The 20,151-nt window shown below is 42.1% G+C and overlaps 1 protein-coding gene across 1 annotated transcript in view; it reads left to right on the forward strand.

Annotated features, from left to right (window-relative positions):
• Positions 1 to 20,151, forward strand: part of NSG2 (neuronal vesicle trafficking associated 2) — a 126,237-nt gene that overhangs the window by 101,478 nt on the left and 4,608 nt on the right. Inside the window, exon 4 of the mRNA XM_073575239.1 lies at positions 2,232 to 2,342. Within this exon, the coding sequence (XP_073431340.1) occupies positions 2,232 to 2,342 (111 nt within the window). The remainder of the gene's footprint in view (positions 1 to 2,231; positions 2,343 to 20,151) is intronic.

Below are 20,151 nucleotides of genomic sequence, written 5' to 3' on the forward strand. Positions count from 1 at the left end.
CAGGAGCTAGCAGAATCTTTTCCTTTAGTCTAGAGCCTACAACTTCTGCAAAATATTTAGAAATGTCCAAGTCCCTGACTAAATTATTTAATTCAAGCTGTGAAAAAGCTGTAGCTCTTTGGGACCAGCATGAAAATCTTCATCAGAATCCTGCTCTTCATGTTCTGAATCTTCTAAATCAGATGTATATTCATGCTTCTCCAGAGGTTTAGGGACAGGTGAGGCACAGGGCAAATCTCTGATAGGAGGTCAAGGTATATAATCTTTAAGGCTGAATCCCTCCATGTTGCACGTACAAAAGTAGCAGTCATCACTATGATTTTATGGTTCCCTCCAGATCATAGAGATGCCAAAGCGAAAGCTTTTTTTTTCATCAATTTCGACCAATGTCGTAGTCCCTCTACACAAACAGAACACACGTGGAGCCCATGACTTTTCCTGATCATCTAGTTTTACATCAAAGTACGCATAATACACTTTTTTAATGACATCTGTAATGTTCCTTTGTTGTTTATTCACTACAAATCAATCGTAAATGTAGCAAAAGCTGCCAGGTGAATTACGACACCCCCTTGTAGCCATTTTGATCACATTAGAAACAGAAGCTTAATCCACCACAACCACTAAATACTGAAGAATCGTGGTAAGCACACCACCACACTCCTGTGTACTGTCTAAAAGAAAATCTTCCTTTGCCCCCCATAGCAACCAATCACAGTGCAGCTTTCAGTTCATTTGCTGCTGAGGTAAAGTTGAAAGCTGTCCTCTGATTGGTTCCTATGGACACAACCACATTGTTAGAAATCTATCTTTACTGCCCATAACAACCAATCACAGCGTAACTTTAATTTCTTATACTGCTAAAGTAAAATAAAAGATATGCTAAGATTGCATGCTATGGACACCACCACACTCTTTGGAAGTTGGGTAAAGAAAAGTTTCCCTTTGTTTGGTCTTTAGTCAAAAACCAGATGAGAGGATCTCTGTGAGAGACAGAATAAAAAAGTTACAAACTCCACATCAGAATGAGCTAATGGATTGTGCAGCCAGCAATGTGCAGAAAAACTACCAGCCTTAAACAGCTAAAAGGTGCAACGTTTTTTATGAAACCCAATTACAAGAATTATTTTAAATCAAAATACATGCCTTTTAGATAAAAAATGCCCCTGAATGTGTCCATATTCTTTAATAAAAGAATTAGAGACCCATACACTATAGTCCTGTACACAGCTGTTTCAGTATCGCTCATAGACTTCATTGTACCGTGAATTACCCAACAAAAATGGGGACTGCCCTGTTTTGTAAACAGGGTTCTCGTTGGCTGGGCGTAGACAAGTTGGCAAAAGCAATAGAGTTGAGCGAATATGTTCGGAATCTGTTGTCGAATCTGAATTTGCCATATCTTGCCGAATTTATGTCTGACGATCAATTCTGAATACTGTATATTCGTTAATTTCTACTCCCATTGACTCCATTGACATTCAGCTGTGTAAGATGAGTATTGCAAAAACAATATTCGCCATCGATTCTAATCGGAACCAAATTTTGAAAAATTTGCTCATCTCTAACAAGCTAGTAACATACGTTTCAGTGAACATGTGCAATGTCTATATGGGTCTTAAATATTAAAATTGAATGTAACCCAATGCATGTGTAGATTAATCATAGCTTTGGTTCTACTTCTGAAAATACATCATATTGTGATGTAACTGTGGCGTTTTCGGTGGAGGTGGGGGGATTGCGGGGTTACATGTAATCTCTTGATTCTTCTACACTTAGGAAGATGTGCTGAAAGTACAATCTCCTTGAAAAGCTTTTTCTTTTTTCGAAAGCCTAGAGATGCGCTATGTAATTTCATTCATGAGGCATTATCAAAAGGGCATGCGGAGAAAGACGTGATGTCAGGTTCCAGGAGGATCAGAAGAGCTCTCAGGTCCTAATGATGTTTACTCGTCTTTATTCTTAGGAGCTACAAAGGGGAAGCTGTCAATTTCCCTCCTATGGATGGTAATCCTTTCAGTACTGTAGTGTCCTTCTTTTGTATCCCGGGGGCAGAGCAGACTCTTGAGAACAACATCTTTCCCATTGAAGTTTTTTCAAATCGAGATACTAATAATTACATTTAGGACAGCAGTGCACAGATCACTTTTTTTTTTTTTTTGCAATAAATAGTTTTTATTTTTTTGGAAAAAGTACCTTTTTATTTATGACTCTACTTCTTTTTCCTCTAGGTCACCATCCTAATAAGCCTGGCACTGGCTTTTCTGGCGTGCATAGTATTCCTTGTGGTCTACAAAGCCTTCACATATGATCACAGCTGCCCGGATGGATTTGTATACAAGGTATGTTATCATTCTGGTTTTGAAAAAAAAATTAAATGCTAAAGGGTGAAATATTAAAAATGACATAGACATATTTTAGCAATAAAAAAAATGTATTAAATCGTTAATAAGAACAGAAATCCTAAGTATAGTTTTGTAAATTACCAAAGAAATTATCGTTAGCTAGATAATTCTATCAAACTCAAAATCTGGCTCTAGATACAGTATGTATTGTTGCTTTGCACTGGAACATAATAATCTTTATTCACTTCTTAAAGGGAATGTCAGCAGATTTTTGCTATTTATTATGAGAACAGAATAAGGTAGGGGCAGAGACTCTGATTCCATGGATGTGTCACTTGCTAAAGATATTTCTGTAGTTTCAGTTCAATAAGTGTTTAATCAGCAGGAGATTATTACTGCAGGGACTAGGTCTCACATGCATGGAAGTTTAGTTAATCTGTGTAACCCCGCCCCCACCACTGATTGGCAGCTTGCTGACAATGTACAGTGTATACAGGAAGCAGCCAATCAAGAGTGTGGGTGGGGTTAGAGAAAACAGGGATTCTATCACAACTACACCAAGCAATCCAGTAAGTGACACATCATTGTAATTAGGTTCTCTGCCTCTATATAACAATGCTCTCAGATTCCCATTTAAAAGCGCATTTAACTTTTATGTTTTTGGCCTATGTGTTAGAATAATAAAATTAGATAGCGCTCACCCTCCTCAGGTCCAGTGCTGGCTTTCCATTGCTGTGTATTCTCTACAGCATTGAGGTCACATCAATAGCAAACATCACCGCTGCAGCTAATCTCTGAGCTCAATGGCTTGTGCTATCTGCATGGCAGATATGCTATCACTGATGCAGCTACTAGTAGTGGAAAACTTTAATAGTTTGGTGACTTTTTTAATGTTTTTTTCAGCTTAGCAATGTTATTTTTCAGACTATAAGACACACCAGACCATAAAATGCACCCCAAATTTTCAGAAGGAAAATGGGGGAAAAAAATTAATGTGTCAAATGGGGGTCCGTCTTACAGTCCTGAATTCATCTTACCCAGGGGGGATCGGCAGCACTGGTGGCAGCAGGAGTCGGGCGATTCTTCCGGTGTTCCGACGCTGCAGGGCGATGATCTTGCTCCCATCCCAGCCTGCTGTGGCTGGTGTGGCAGTTTTGGCAGTGCTCGGTGCTGCGGGGAGGCTCCGTGGACATTATGTGAAAAAAAACAAAAACAAAATCCTATATAGAAAAGAAATACCAGGAGTATAACTATCCAATATTTATTGAATGAATATTAAACATCAGCATATAACCCCTACAAAAAAATAAATTAATATACCATATTTTTCGGACTATAAGACGCACCGGACCATAAGACGCACCCCTATTTTCAGAAGGAAAATAGGGAAAAAAATAATAATGTGTCAAATGGGGGTCCGTCTTACAGTCCGAATTCAGCTTACCTGGGAAGGGATCCAGCACAGGTGGAGAAGTAGTCACAGGGGTCATTCAGTGGTCCAGGCTCGTGCGGTGGCGGCGGCTCTGTGCTGGGGCAGCTGCACTGGGGCTGGGGCGGGTGGGCTGTGCAGGGGCAGCTGTGCTGTGGCAGGGGCAGCTGTGGCAGGGGCTGCTGTGCTGGGGCAGGTGGGCAGGGGCAGCTGTGGCAGGGGCTGCTGTGCTGGGGCAGGTGGGCAGGGGCAGCTGTGCTGGGGCAGGGGCAGCTGTGGCAGGGGCAGCTGTGGCAGGGACAGGTGGGCTCTGCGGTGGTGGCAAAGGGCGGCGCTCTGCGGTGCGGTGGTGCGCGGTTGCTGAGATTTGAATCTCGCCCCCCGAGATCTCGGCACGAGATCTGAAGCTGCGCTTGCGCCGTCCCCGGACCGGCGGCCATCTTGCCGGCGTCCATGCTCCCGGAGGCCACCGCAACATGGCAGCGCCCAGCAAGGGGTGTGCGGGGGCCTCCGGGCTGCGAAGAGACGCCGGCGGAGCCGCCGCCCCTGCACCGGAGCACAGCCCGCTGCCAGCACCGCACCGCAGAGCGCCGCCCGCTGCCACCACCGCACCGCAGAGCCTCGCCCGCTGCCACCAGCGCACGAGGTACCGTGCATTGCGACCATAAGACGCACCCCCCACTTTCCCCCAAAATTTTTTGGGAAAAAAGTGTGTCTTATGGTCCGAAAAATACGGTATATCAAGTGATACCATTATATAATGCATTAATCACTTGACTGAAAGAATTAATAATATAATAAAGTGCATAGAATATGTAGAAAGTGCATAATATACTGCTATGTGCTATCAAATATTAATTAATTACTTGACTGAAAGAGTTAATATAATAAAGTGCCTAATATGTTTTTTTACTTAGTAAAAATGCATAAGACAGCGCTATGTGCAGAAAAAATGACAAATCCTCAAATATATCAAATAACTCATCAAAAAGTGTCATAGAAAAGCACCACTAAAACAGAAAAAATATATAAAATTAAATAATTAGGTGCCACTATTGGTAGAAGTAAAAAATTAGCCAAGGACAAAAGGAATGCAGTATAATACAATATGTATAATAGGGAAAAACCACAGTACCAACCGGTATTGACACACCACTGCCCCAGCACACACCACTCCAACACAGGTTTCGCTTCGTCACGATGCAGTTGATTATATATTTCTTTTATTAATTTTTAAAATAAAAAAATCTTTTAATGTATTTTAATTATTATTAGCTCAATAAAATTCTCTTGTTCTTTATGATATTTTGTGTCCATCATTTTTCTTGTATGCATAAATAAAAAGATTTTTTGATAAATTACATATATATTTTTTGGATAAATATTTGTTTTGGGTTATAGCCCCCACAGTTCTATTGCGTTGATGCTGTGGCCTCTGGGAAAACGGCCACCGGAGGCAGCTGTTGTGACAGTGTTGGTCGTTCTCGGTGCTGCAAGGGGGCTCCGGCAACATTATGTGAAACCCCGAAGCCCTAACAGTTCCTGCACAGATTGAGACCTCGGCAATGAGATCTCGTCCGGAGATCTCAGGAGATGAGATGTCGGAGCCGAGATCTCGAACTGCATTTGCGCCGCCTCCAGTGGCCATTTTCCCTGGAGGCTACAGCATCGAGGCAATAGAACTACGGGGGCTTTGGGTTTTCACATAATGTCGCAGGAGCCCCCCGCAGCACCGAGCACCGTCGAAACTGCCGCACCAGTCGCACCAGGCAAAAACACGTCGGACCACCGGAAGGATCGCCCGACTCCTGCTGCCATCACGCTAATGATAAGAACATTCCGACTATAAGACGCACCCCTGCTTTCCCCCCCAAAAAACTGCATCTATTGTCCGAAAAATATGGAAATTATAAATCCCAAGCACCAAATATAAATTAACTAAACTTATGCCTTAACCATCTGAATTCAATGTACCCTGCCAACCATGAATGACAGTGGACATTGTGAACATAAAATTGACCTCCATGTTGGATGCTTAGTCTTCTTTCACCGAAGAAAACATATGCATGCTTGGAATAACCAAATGTGCATGCGGATGGGTGGTTAGGAGAAATGACTGTCGGTCAAACCAGCATAAGGTCAAAAGTTATCTAATATTTATGGTCACTTTTAATACAGGAGTGTAGATTTTAACTTGGCATGGTTGCTATGCATTGGAAGGGATTAAGCTATTTCTTTCCAGTAAATCAATGTTCAGCCTAATTAAATTTTACATGATTTAATGTTGTTACAGAATATTGAATGAACCAGATAAATTTAAAGCGTTGACTTCTGGTATTTTTATTGTACGGTGATGACCAAGTTGATTACTCAGCTGTTGTGAATTCGCTTTCTGGCCTCCCTCTGGTTATTACTGAAGATAGTGGAGCTAGTCAGATCGACAGAAGGTATACTGTCCTCATACACGTTAGCAGGGTGTGCAATGAGACATGTAGCTAAACCCCCTGTATACTTTAAGAAAAAGAGGCTGTAAAATTGTAACCTTCTTTTATTGATTGCAGATGTGAAAGGAAAGGGTGAAACTATAGGATGCAATAACTGGAGCATTTCAGAATATATAGCTGCACAGAGCATAATATACAGATAGTCTGCAATACACAGTAACATGAGGTAATACATAGATACCATGAGGTAATACATAGGTTCCATGAGGTAATACATAGGTACCATGAGGTAATACATAGGTACTATGAGGTAATACATAGGCACCATGCGGTAATACATAGCTGATGATTACCTATTTAATACAACAAACGTTATAAACACAGGATTATAACACCGAGATAGTGCTTACCAACTATGCTTAGAGCAGGCTGTTTAAGAAGCATGAAGAACTCGAATGGTGTAGTTTCTCCTAAGACACATGGAGGAATAATGGCTGCTGTTCCCCTCACAGTGTCATAAACGACTATGATGTAACAGGAACAATCCCACAATACATTGCAAATTAAACTAGAATCTATGCATTAAACGGCCAGCAGGTGGTGCTGTTACCTTACAGTATGAAATATATGAAGGATTAATACACACAAAAATACAATGTCTGTAATAATCGAAGACATAAAAAGTGACTAGACCTTCTAGACAACAATTATATGGCTGGACAGAACAGAAGGGTTGCGAGTTCTCTTTCTGGGCTCCCTCTGGTTGTTACTGGAGGTAATGGAGCAGATCTGATTGACAGAGGCTTACCACCTGATAATGATGATGACGATTGGAGATCTGGGGTTTCAGATTGGGATTTAAGACAGCCGACTCCCTCTATCCCTGCTGGTGATTTGCTTCCTGTTCCCCCTGAGGTCTGATTTATCCAGCTCTGTCCCTGCATGCAAAATAGAAAAACACGCACTCAATGAGGAGAGAGGTGCACAAGCGGGGAATCCAGCCACCTAACAATGTAGTACAAAAACTTGGCACTCAAAAGAAAATTGATTTGACAGTTCCTTTATTGTAAAAGGCATCCGGTTGAGTGCATTCCATAAAGGAATGTACTCAACCGGATGCCTTTTACAATAAAGGAACTGTCAAATCAATTTTCTTTTGAGTGCCAAGTTTCTGTCCCTGCATGTTCAGCTAAGTGGTTTATTTGCTATTCTGTTTGCATTTGATCTGGATTTGTCTATCTCTTCTTCGTGCGGGTCAGCCTGCTCCGGCAGGGGCTGTGCTGAATCAGCGCCCATATGTTACTGCTTGTGCCAGTTTGTTTTATCCCCTATTAGATTGGTCTCTTTTTGCTCTGCTTTCAGAATATACCAGAGTGCTGATATAGTGGGGGGAGAAGTCATGTGACTTCAGTGTTTTTTGCATCAGACGTGTTCGTCTTTTTGCAGGGTTTTTTGCGTGATTGCAGACAGTGTCTTTCCTTTCCTGTCATGTCTAGTCAGTGTGGGCCCCATCATTTGCTCAGTCTATTTTCCTGCCTGTGCTTGTGTTTTCATCTTGTCTCACCGACAATATATGTTTGGGGGCTATCTATTCCTTTGGGGTCTGCTCTGGGGCAGTTTACATTTCCCCTTTCTTGCTTTAGGCTTAGTTAGCTCTCCGGCTGTGCCGAGGCGTCTAGGATCATCGTAGGTACGCTCCATGGCTACTGCTCGTTGTGTGGTTAGGATTAGGGGTCTGCAATCCACTTAGGTACCAACCTCTCTGGTTTTCTGTGGCTTAGCCTGGACCTGCTCTCCTCGGTGACCCATTTATAACACTCAGCATTGATATTTTCTGAGTTTTGCAAATTTATCTCACTTTTGCAGCTTAATAGCCAAAACATGTTGACTTGACACTAATCGAGGTTTCAGGGGAGTACCAATTGAATTCTTACGCTATACATAACCTAAACCTACATTAAAGGGTCTGATAGACCGGCTTCCTCGGCTGCATACAGAGGAAGACTCGGGTGCGCTGTCTCTTTAGACCTTAGACTGGTTTTATTAAGGATACTGCATAACCCAGTGCGGAGATGGCAAAGAAAACAAACACTGCTTTTCTGACTTCGGGAAAAACAAAAGTGTAATACAAAGCACAGTCCTTGTAGTTGTGGGGTTCCGCCCTCTCAGGGTTAGCAAGACACTGGTTCAGGTTTTGCACAAACACTTCTTCTAGAGTTAACCTCTCCAAACACACTGAACACTGCCTCAGAAGGCTAACTATTTAAACCTCAGACCAAACCCTGGGTGGAGATAAGGTGGAGAACCTCCCACCTGCTCTATAGTTGTCCACAAAAATCCAGCCCTTAAAATGGCTGATTAACCACTCTCAACACATACAGTTAGGTCCATATATATTTGGAAAACAGAAAAAAACTGAAAGCTTTATGCCATATGATAAATCCAAAATTTATTTAAATCAATATATGCAACAATGTAAAAAAGGGGGACAACTTACACAAAAAAACCCTCAAAAAATTCATTGTATAAATACACAAAGTATATTCATTGCACAAAGATATACAGGCCCAGATATTAGAAAGATAATAATTATAAAGTGCAGAGTAATGCCTCTTAATCATATGCTTGTAGGCCTAAAAAGAAATAACTAATGATTGTTACTCTGGATTTCCTTTAGTATAAAGTAAAGTGCAAGTGCAAAAATTAAGAAAATTTCCATATATCAACAAAATGCATATATTGCAACATACACCTCCCCTGGACAAAGCCAAGTGCGAAACGCGTGTTGGAGTGCCCTCTACTTTTCAGGTATACACATGGACCTTTACTGAGCACATTAACCCTTTGATTTACTGATGTTTGTTTTTGCACCAGCATTTGTGTTATGGTTTAAACCTCCATACTTTCTACTGGATGCCTTTGGAATATTCCCCAATTTTTTTGCATATGCACTTTATATGAACATTTGTAAAGAAAACAAATCAACTTTCTTTACTTCCTAATGAGAACCTCTCTTATTGATGCACAGGCACTTTATTGTTCATTTTTTTGAGATTCTCCCTTGTTGCAATATATGCATTTTGTTGATGAAGGGTTTAGGAGTTTCAGCTCCTTAACATGTGCCACCCTGTTTTTAAAGGGGCCAAAAGTAATTGGACAGATTAAATAATTGTAAATAAAATGTTCATTTCTAGAACTTGGTTGAAAACCCTTTGTTGGCAATGACTGCCTGAAGTCTTGAACTCATGGACATCACCAGACGCTGGGTTTCCTCCTTTTTGATGCTCTGCCAGGCCTTCACCTTGGTGGTTTTCAGTTGCTGTTTGTTTGTGGGCCTTTCTGTCTGAAGTTTAGTCTTTAACAAGTGAAATGCATGCTCAATTGGGTTGAGATCAGGTGACTGACGGGCAATTCAAGGATATTCCACTTGTTTGCTTTAATAAACTTTTGGGTTGCTTTGGCTTTATGTTTTGGGTCATTGTCCATCTGTAGTATGAAACGACGACCAATCAGTTTGGCTGCATTTGGCTGGATCTGAACACACAGTATGGCTCTGAATACCTCAAAATTCATTCGACTGCTTCTGTACTGTGTCACATCACCAATAAACACTAGTGACCCAGTGCCACTGGCAGCCATGCATACCCAAGCCATCACACTGCCTCTGCCGTGTTTTACAGATGATGTGGTATGCTTTTGATCATGAGCTGTACCACGCCTTTGCCATACTTTTCTCTTTCCATCATTTTGATAGAGGTTGATCTTGGTTTCATCTGTCCACAGAATGTTCTTCCAGAACTGTGCTGGCTTTTTTAGGTGTTTTTTAGCAAAGTCCAGTCTAGCCTTTTGATTCTTGATGCTTATGAGTGGCTTGCACCGTGCAGTGAACCCTCTGTATTTACTGTCATGCAGTCTTCTCTTTATGGTAGATTTGGATAATGATACGCCTACCTCCTGGAGAGTGTTGTTCACTTGGTTGGCTGTTGTGAAGGGGTTTCTCTTCACCATGGAGATTATTCTGCGATCATCCACCACTGTTGTCTTCCGTGGGCGCTCAGGTGTTTTTGCATTGATGAGTTCACCAGTGCTTTCTTTCTTTCTCAGGATGTACCAAACTGTAGATTTTGCCACTCCTAATGTTGTAGCAATTTCTCGGATGGGTTTTTTCTGTTTTTGCAGCTTAAGGATGGCTTGTTTCACCTGCATGGAGAGCTCCTTTGACCGCATGTTTCCTTCACAGCAAAACCCTACAAATGCAAGCACCACACCTCAAATAAACTCCAGGCCTTTTAATCTGCTTAATTGAGAATGACATAACAAAGGGATTTCCCACACCTGTCCATGAAATAGCCTTGGAGTCAATTGTCCAATTACTTTTGGTCCCTTTAAAAACAAGGTGGCACATGTTAAGGAGCTGAAACTCCTAAACCCTTCATCCAATTTTAACGTGGATACCCTCAAGTGAAAGCTGAAAGTCTGAACTTCAACTGCATCTGAATTGTTTTGTTTAAAATTCATTATGGTAATGTCTAGAACCAAAATTAGAAAAATGTTGTCTCTGTCCAAATATATATGGACCTAACTGTAGTATGCTGGAGAAAACTTCTGGGTTTCAAATCATTGAAGCTAATAGCCTCAGTGAAACATATCTCCCCTCCAGCACTTTGCTAATGACTTTGTCAAAAGGAAATCTGTCACCAGGTTTTTATCATATAATCTGAAAGCATTTTTCACCCACTTGTAGAAAATTAATGCAAGAAAAACTGGAATATCATCTATTTTAGCACAAAATGTCAGATGCAGAACTATATTAAAACATCACTTTCAGTGGCCAACACATGGTTACTCCCCTAAAAAAACAATAAGGGGGTAATAAATGCTCAGTACCAATGGCCTAACATGACCCAACCTAACTGCGGAGGTTGGCACCGTTATCCTGCACAGTGGTGCCCCCGCTTGAATGTTGACTAGCCCTGTCTGACCTTATAGGGCCCTAACAGAGGCGATAAGGTAGAAACAAAGAAAGTATTCAACAATGATCTCCTCTAGTGTAAAACCAATGCCACCCCAGGATTTAACAGACCCCATATTGGAGTTACATAACAATTATAACGTGTATAACCATAAAAGTCAATATAATGAAAAAAAACCTCTTGTAAAGGAAACAGAAAGAGTTCTCTATAGTATCCCTTAGAGTTCCTGGAATTGACTTGTCCCTACTTTGCTGAGAAGGTTGGCATCCTATACCTGTGCAATGGCCTCCGCTAGGATGTCGTCTCTCCCTATGTGACCTTGTTAGGCCCTATAAGGAAGGGAAGAAACAGAAATGGGAGTAACCAATAATACCAAAAAGCTAATGGTGTATGCTAATGTCCTATTAGAATAGTAAAATATGAGGCAGGCAATATATGAGATCAAGGCTGGCGTTGGCACCGGGCATACCCGGGCAAGTGTCGGGGCCCTGGCGAGACGGGGAGGCCCACTCACACTGTCTGGGAATGCAACCTCAAATCAGTGGCGGCGGCAGCAGACGCGCTTCTATTGGACGCATTAGATTCTCATTCAGGCCAACGATTGCACGCCGTCAGCCAATCAGAGTCCAGACAGTCAGGAGTGACTTCCTCTGATTGGTGTAGAGCTCCCCTCCCCTGTCGTTTCTCACGTGTGCCGCAGGGAGGAAGTGACGAGGCGGAGACAACGAGGAGGCAGATGGAGGACAGAAGCTTAGTTTGTGAGGTAATGGTGGGACCGTCCGGGGACAGCAACACATCCCGGCGCTCCCTGAGGCTCCTCGCTCCAAGTGACGGCTTCAGCTCCTGCTGCGGCAGCTGGCACCGGATACCGACACATGATCCTGGCACTCACTGAGGTGAGGCTCCTCGCTCCAAGTGGCGGCTCCTGCTCCTGCTGCGGCAGCTGGCACTGCAGTTACTCAGTAACACTTCTCAACCCCCCAAAAAAGTGATTTCTGGCTTTAGGGGGTGATAGAACAATGAAAAAATGATTACGGGGGAACGGGGGGAGACTGATCACTTCCAATTCATCAGGAGCGTGCTGATAAATGACAAACCTCCAGGGGGAGGGTATGGTATGGAACTTATGGAAGCCACTAGTGTCCATCTGTACCAAGTTCTGTATCTGTGAAACTTTAGTTTGCCAGAATTGAATGGTAGTTATTATGCCATGTTCCTACGTTCAAAATACTGCTTTGTTCTGCTACATTTTTCTGTTTTTCAAAAGAAATCTGCTATGCTTACTGTATATTTCACTTATGTTTTGTGGCATTTTACCTATTTTTGCCTAAGCTTACACTTTTTATGCAGGTTTATACCAGGTATGAAATATGTTATTTTTTTTTAGCGCAAAACCACAAGGATTCTGCACTTAAAAAGCACTCACACTCCCATCTATGTTTTTTTTTAATTAAATGTGTGTATAGTGCAGGAAATTACTGGCTAATGAATATTCTGTATAATAGTGCGGCCATAAAGGGCTGGAGAAATTAGATAACAGATATGATGGAATTTTCGTAACTTTTATTAAAAATATTGAACATGGTTCCTATAAAAAATGAATCGTATAGGCATTCAGAAGACAAATTAGCTAAAAGTCCAGAATTTGATGCAACTGTCCGAATTTTGGGGACAGAACAATGGCTGTCTGTCAGTCCTAGGTAAGAAAGGGATGGAGAACGGAGTTTGTGTAAGTTGTTTGGAATCACCAAAGTTTTGGGGAAGTTCAGTATAGACTTGGGGGCAGTCCAAGATGGGGCTGACACTAATTCTAGCCAAATTTGGCTTTGCTGCATTGCAGTAGATGTAGTCCCAGTGGTATAACTAGAGTCTGCTGGGCCCTGCTCCAATATTTGGATTGGGGCCCTCATCTGCAAGTTGTACAAATATATGGGCCATTGCAGCACCCTAGACCCTATAATGACATGATTGTTCACCTCCCATACAATAATGTCCCCTGTCCTGGCTGTTTCCTGTAATAATCTCCCTCATCTACCTACCTGTTCATGGTCCACCATCCCTGGGCCAAATCCTTCTGTAATGTCCCCCATCCTGAACCTCTCCTTTGTATAATGACTCCATCCTGTGTACCTTAATTGTAGAAATTAGAATGACCACCATCTTGGGCCCCTTCTAGAATGTTCCCCATCCTACAACCCTACTTTGTATAATGCTCCCCATCCTGAGCTTGTTCCTTGTATAATGCTCCCATCCTGGGCTCCTTTCTTGTATAATGCTCCCATCCTGGGCTCCTTTCTTATATAATGCTCCCATCCTGGGCTCCTTTCTTGTATAATGCTCCCATCCTGGGGCTCCTTTCTTGTATAATGCTCCCATCCAGCCCTGTATGAGATAATGTAAATACCGTATACGTAAAGGAGATATGAGACTGGACTGGTACTAATTAGACCAGATATATAAGAGATCATATAGAATAACTCCAGAAAAAGTATTAATGTCTCACCAATAATGTGGTTATAATCAGGACTTTTCAATATACAGCAATACCCAGTCAGTACACAATCAATGATTATGTTGTTAGAATCAGGTAAAAAAAGTGTAATAATATAAAGCCCCTACAAAGAAGAGCCGACAATCCAACTCAAGTTAATATAAGCATATACCTCATATATTGCTATAAACCAATGGCTCACTGTGATACTAACCCAGGCACAATAATAGTAATTCATAACAAAAAAAGTGCAAAAATAGCACATATGGAAAAATCCATTAATTCAGATGCTGATTCAAAAAACAAAGTATGCAGATAGCTCGACGCATTTCTCCTCTAGTGGGTTCATCAGGTGACCATACGTAACTTAACTTAAAGAATTCATTAGTTAAGCAGATACAGCAGTAGCAGGGGCACAGTGTCCTTCCATGTCTGCATGGAGATGGATATCCGCCACAAGTAAGCCAAGAAAGCAGTGCTCCTTTAATATTTCCATCCAATAGCTCTAAATCCAGTTCCTGTAATCAAGGGACATGATGGAATGCTCTGCGGTCTACACCGTGACTGTGTATATGGTGTACTACAGGCACTTGCATATAAGGTGGGATACATCGCGTTAAAAATCCTCCACTTCCGGGATGACATAAAAATATCCGTGCTGGCGCTGAAGAATGAGTCAGTAATATGATGTAGGATGCAAGCCCAGTGGAAGCAGTAGCGTTCCACAAAGCGCATGCTCATATGCATATGTCCACACTCTATATGGTCAGACAGGTCTGTTCGATGTTCGAGCCGGTGCGCCACTGTGCAGGATAAGGGTGCCAATTAGTGATGAGTGAGTGTGCTTATTACTCGAGTTTTCCAAGCATGCTCTGTTGTCCTCTGAGTATTTTGGGTGTGTTCGGAGATTGTTTCAGTCCCTGGAGCTGCGTGATTTGCGGTTGGTAGACAGCCTGAATACATGTGGGGATTCCCTAACAAACAGGCAATCCCTGCATGTGTTCAGGCTGTCTAGCAGCCAAAAATCATGCAGCTGCAGAGACGCAAACAATCTACGAACACGCTCAAGATGCTCGGAGAACACCCGAGCATGCTTGGAAAACTCAAGTAACGAACACACTCGTTCATCACTAGTGTCAACCTCCGCAGGTAGGCAGGGTCAACAAAGGCCACTGGTAGTGCGCATCTATACCCCCTCATTGTTTTTTTTTTTAGGTGAGTGACCATGTTTTGGGTACTATATTTTATGATTGTTTGTTAATTACTCTGTTTTGTAACATATTTTTGAATAAAACTGATATTTTAATATCGTTCAGCATCTGACTTTTAGTGTTGAAATATGAAAGCAACATGATATAAGGGCAGGTACCCTAATTGCAGAAATGTATCACTTACTGGGCTTCATGCTATCATTTTGCTATCATTTCCCTGTTTTCGATGCTGCAGATCTACCATTTTTATGAATGCTGAGCTCTGGATAACCTGACCCACACCACTGATTGGAAGCTTTCTGTGTACACTGTGCATAGGCAGAATGCTGCCAATCAGTGGTGTGGGCGGGGTTAAACAGAGCCAGTGAATAAGGAGGACTACAAGGCAGCAGGTTTTCTAGTCCTGTAGTGATCATCTCCTGCTGATAAAACATTGAATTTATTGAAACTACAACATACCAGTAAATTATACATTACTGTAATAAGGTTCCCTGTCTCTACATTATGCTGCTCTCATTTTATATGACGCAAATCTGCTGAAATATTCCCTTTAAAGTGAATATGGCAAGAGATTCATGTTACCCCGACCACAGGTAGTATAAATCAAAGTTTCACAGCCGTGTATGTTTTCCTCTGAAATGCTGAGGGATTTCAGAGAAAACATAATTTGGAAAACATGGCGGGGACGATGCGTATCAGATCCTCCGCGCTTCGCTCTCATAAACTGACAGGTCTCTCACTATGTGTGTATAGGGAAAAACCTGTCAGTCTATGGAAGCTGGGTAGGGTGAGTCCGTCAGGGACCTGCCTCAGACTAGTCAAGCGAGACGCAAAATCCTCGGCCATTTTTTCCAAGCATGTTTCTGCAGCTTTTTTCCGTAACAGTTCAGAGTAAAACATATATGGCTGAAATAACACAGTGTCTTGACTCGTGCTGTCTGTGCTTTGGGCGGCATGAACCTCCTGTCAGGTTTCCTTTAGTAGATATAGAATGTAACTGCTCTCCTAAAATAAATGTCTTCTTTTAGCATCATTGTATCTTGAGTTCCAGCATTCTGTGCTAAATAATATCTGTATCTTGGCCCAAGCTGCATTTTTATACAGAGATGCAAGTCCCCTGTATAGCCAAAGATATAGGCAGCCTGCCACAGGCAATAGAAGGAGCTTCCTCTAGTGCTGGCTGCCGAGAGACAGAATGTTCTCTTATATCTGTGCACTACCATTTTGGATGGCAGTATTTTGTGTGGGGTTATGCGGGATAACCATATCCAACTAGTTTCAGCTGTATTATTTAGCTAAAATCAGCAGCGATCAGAGGTAGTTCGTATCTCACCCGTATAACCACTTATATGCTGCAGTCAATCACTGACAGCTGCATTTCAGTCATGTGATCCAGATGGGATTCCTTGAAATCCCCCTGAGGTTTGGAAACCCTAAGAGATGGGTAAAATGGTGTTGAGGCAGGGAGGTATTAGTGTGACAAAACCAGTAGACCAATGTGGTAAGGGCCCGGATCTGGGGGTGGTCCACTGCTTACCCTGTCCGGATGACACAGACACCAGGAGATGCAAGGACGAGGCGGAGACAGATTTCAGTTGTAACTGTTCCGGATTTATTCGTCGTCCTCTGGACAACCACTCACCGCAGCCTCTTTACAGTTCTCTGCCTCCAGGCCCGGGTACCTGCACCTTTGCTCCAGTCAAAGTAACGTCCCTCGCGAATCTTTCACTGGGGCTGTCCTAGACCAATCTACCGCCAGCACTTCACCTGCCCGAGGTCGTCGTCCAATCGGTACCCCGGGCCTCGTCTGTCCTGCGGTCCGTCGGGTCAGGGCCACCCCCTGACTGTCTCTTTCCTGTCAGTCCCCTAGCCGAGCTCTTCGCTGTTCTCCGTCTTCTGCCGAGCTCCTCCTGGGACTAACCTGCCTGGAACCCTATCCTGTTCTATTTGTCCCCTCTCTCACCGGGAATTCCCCTCCTAGGTTCCTATCTCCCCGCCCCCATGACTAAGCGTTTCTCAATCCGTAAGCTGCTGTTAAGTCCTAAGCTACTCCCCCCTGCCATCTTGTGGTCCTTTCTCGGTACTGCACTCCCTTTTTTGTATTTCTCTGCTGTTACCTTTCTGTCATTGCCAATCTCCGTCTGTAGTGCACAAATCGTCCCCTCCTACTTCCAGTCAAGTCTGTCCATCAAGTCACCTTCCCCACACCGGTTCCCGTAAAAAATTAATACAGAATTTTGAGCCATTTCAGGAAAAAATGTAAAAATGTTATTCCTCCTTGAAATAATCCTATTAAGAATAATAACTCACCAAAAGGATGTGTGTGTTAGTTTTTTTAATATGACCATTTTAATAGTGTGAGTGAATCCTAGTGTCCATTTTAGGTTTGTCCTATTAAAGAGGAATGCTGACATCGAGTGGTAGGGTCAATTCTCCCAATATATTGCGTTACCTTAAACAGTCAGACCTTCCCAATATAGAAGCTACACAGACAAAAACACATCACAAAAGTATATATCTTTATTTATGGAAAAAGATATTTCAAAATAACATAATAAAAATGTGGTAAAATATCACTCGAAGGTAATAATTAGTACAAGAAATATGGAAAGATAGACATTTACATACAGTACCTGAGTGCAATCACATCCCTTGAGCATGTAAGCACAGAGGCAATATGGCCATTGGCACTGGGATTTTGGTACTATTACATGTCTAATAATCTAACAACAATCACATCCCCTGAGGTTGTAGGCACTGAGTTAGTGGTGCGTACGAGCAATATGGCACCTTTATACTATAATACTTTATCTATACCATATTGAAAATATTTCCTTTGTGCACCACTATCCTATATTATTATTGCAGCTTTAAACCATTGGCACTGTGATTTTTGTACTACTACTTGTCTATCTTTTTACAGTATAATTCTTGTTAGTAACTGTTATGTATTTTGAATTGATTGATTACTTTTTTCCGCTTTGTGTGTTGTGTTTCTGTGCTGTATGTATTATATAACTATATATCCTTTTCCTAACGGTGATTGCTCTCTTTTTCTGAGATATGCTTTACTCCATTTTATTTAAATTGATTTTTTTATGTATTTTTGTATAAAAAAAGATTAACACTTGTGTAATATAATTTAGTTTCTCTAGCTTCTATATTGATTATGAGTTTGGTTTTACATTATAGCAGTACAATTTTTGCCGTATATAGCTGTAGTATGGCAGGAACATATTTGTTACCTGCCACCCTTTCAGGCTATGTGCACACTAGGGTGACCGCAAAAAATCGATGTCGGAATTTTGTCCGTCTGGACCCCACAAAACGATTCCCCTTTCCAGATATTGAGATAGCCAAAATTTGAGCTCGATCAAACGACGTTAACCCGTGCCGCTCGTCGCTCAAAGTTTGAAAAAATCCAAATTGAGGTATTTTAAGATTTAGGTATTTTGCATAGTCTGTTAGACTATAAAGAATGTGACAACAACATTGCAGAAATAGCCCTGACCAAATTTTCGAACCATTTGTGGTATTTGAATGCAGAGTTGGTGGGATTATCGTTTTTTGATCCCACCATTACAGACAATGAAAAGTTGTTAATGGCTAATAAATTGCTCAGTAGCACAGATGAACCATCAGAGCACGCTAGGGTTGTAAATCCAAAAGTTAGGAAAGAAAAATTAAGAGGTAGGAAGTAACCGACTTTAACGACCTTCTGACAAAAGATGAAGAACAAAAGCAATATGTCCTGCAAGTTGTAAGCAAATGCCGAGCATTATATTCTGACGTTTCAAAAACTACTTTAACAAAAGCTCTAGAATAGATTAGATAACTATGTAAAATTATCAACTCATGTAGGTTAGCGTGCTCTGATGGTTCATCTGTGCTACTGAGCAATTTATTAGCCATTAACAACTTTTCATTGTCTGTAATGGTGGGATCAAAAAACGATAATCCCACCAACTCTGCATTCAAATACCACAAATGGTTCGAAAATTTGGTCAGGGCTATTTCTGCAATGTTGTTGTCACATTCTTTATAGTCTAACAGACTATGCAAAATACCTAAATCTTAAAATACCTCAATTTGGATTTTTTCAAACTTTGAGCGACGAGCGGCACGGGTTGACGTCGTTTGATCGAGCTCAAATTTTGGCTCTCTCAATATCTGGAAAGGGGAATCGTTTTGTGGGGTCCAGACGAACAAGATTCTGACATTTTTTCCCCCCCATATGAGATCCGGTCCCCCTAGTGCACACGCTGCGGATTCACCAGCGGATATTTCTGTGCGGATCCGCAGGTAAAACCGCAGGTAAATTGACCTGCGGTTTTACCTACGATTTGCCAGCGGTTTTCCCCTGCGGTCTGACACCTGGACAATGGAATAGGTGGCAAACCGCAGCGGAATCCGCAGAAAGAATTGACATGTCAATTCTTTCTGCGAATTTAAAACTGCAGCTTTTCGGCAGTGAAAAAAACGCAGCATGTGCACTGCGGATTGTAAATCCCATAGACTTACATGGTACTGTACACTGTTTGCGGAACTGCTGCGGATCCGCAGAGGCCAAATCCGCTGCGGATCTGCAGCAGAATCCGCAGCATGTGCACATATCCTCATAGTGTTATAATAGACTGGCCTGCAATATTGAAATTAAAGCAGTATTGTCAACACATACATTTACGGCAGGGGTCCCCAACCTGTAGCTTGGGAGCCACATGAGGCTCGCGGTCCCATGAATTGTGGCTTGCGACTGTCTGCCAGCTTGGAGCATTAGGTCCAGGTCTATCAAACAGGTATGATGAGTACATCTCAAAATGGTGAATTTTATGAGTACCCCTGCACAGAAGAGCAGATCTGGATGCACATTTACTGGTCTTAGGGGTTTAGAGATGTATTAGGTATGGTACGTTGGAGGATGGTACTACCTGTTAGAGGAAGTGCTCAAGGATGGTTGTGACAGTGTGTTGGGAGTCCTTGATGGGAGAATACTGAATGCGGGTATTGTGGGAACCACTAGATCTCAGTGTACTGCTTTGGAGTGATTTCTGTGGAAAAGCTTTGGTTATCTTTATACCTGTAATGGGGGCTTTGGTTGACATTACTTTGAAGGGGGTGGGAGCTGGATGTGACTTGCGACCCTCTCTCAGTGCTGAATGTGGCTCGCGACCCTTTGGTGAAGAAATCCGCCTTGTGGTTCTTGTTTCATCAGCATTCGGAAGTTTCTGCGAATTAGATTTCGGTGCTTATGGGCCAGA

The sequence above is a fragment of the Dendrobates tinctorius genome, unplaced genomic scaffold (genome assembly GCF_039654945.1).
Source record: "Dendrobates tinctorius isolate UK_male_01 unplaced genomic scaffold, ASM3965494v1 ptg000043l, whole genome shotgun sequence".
In the NCBI taxonomy this organism is placed as follows: Eukaryota; Metazoa; Chordata; class Amphibia; order Anura; family Dendrobatidae; genus Dendrobates; species Dendrobates tinctorius.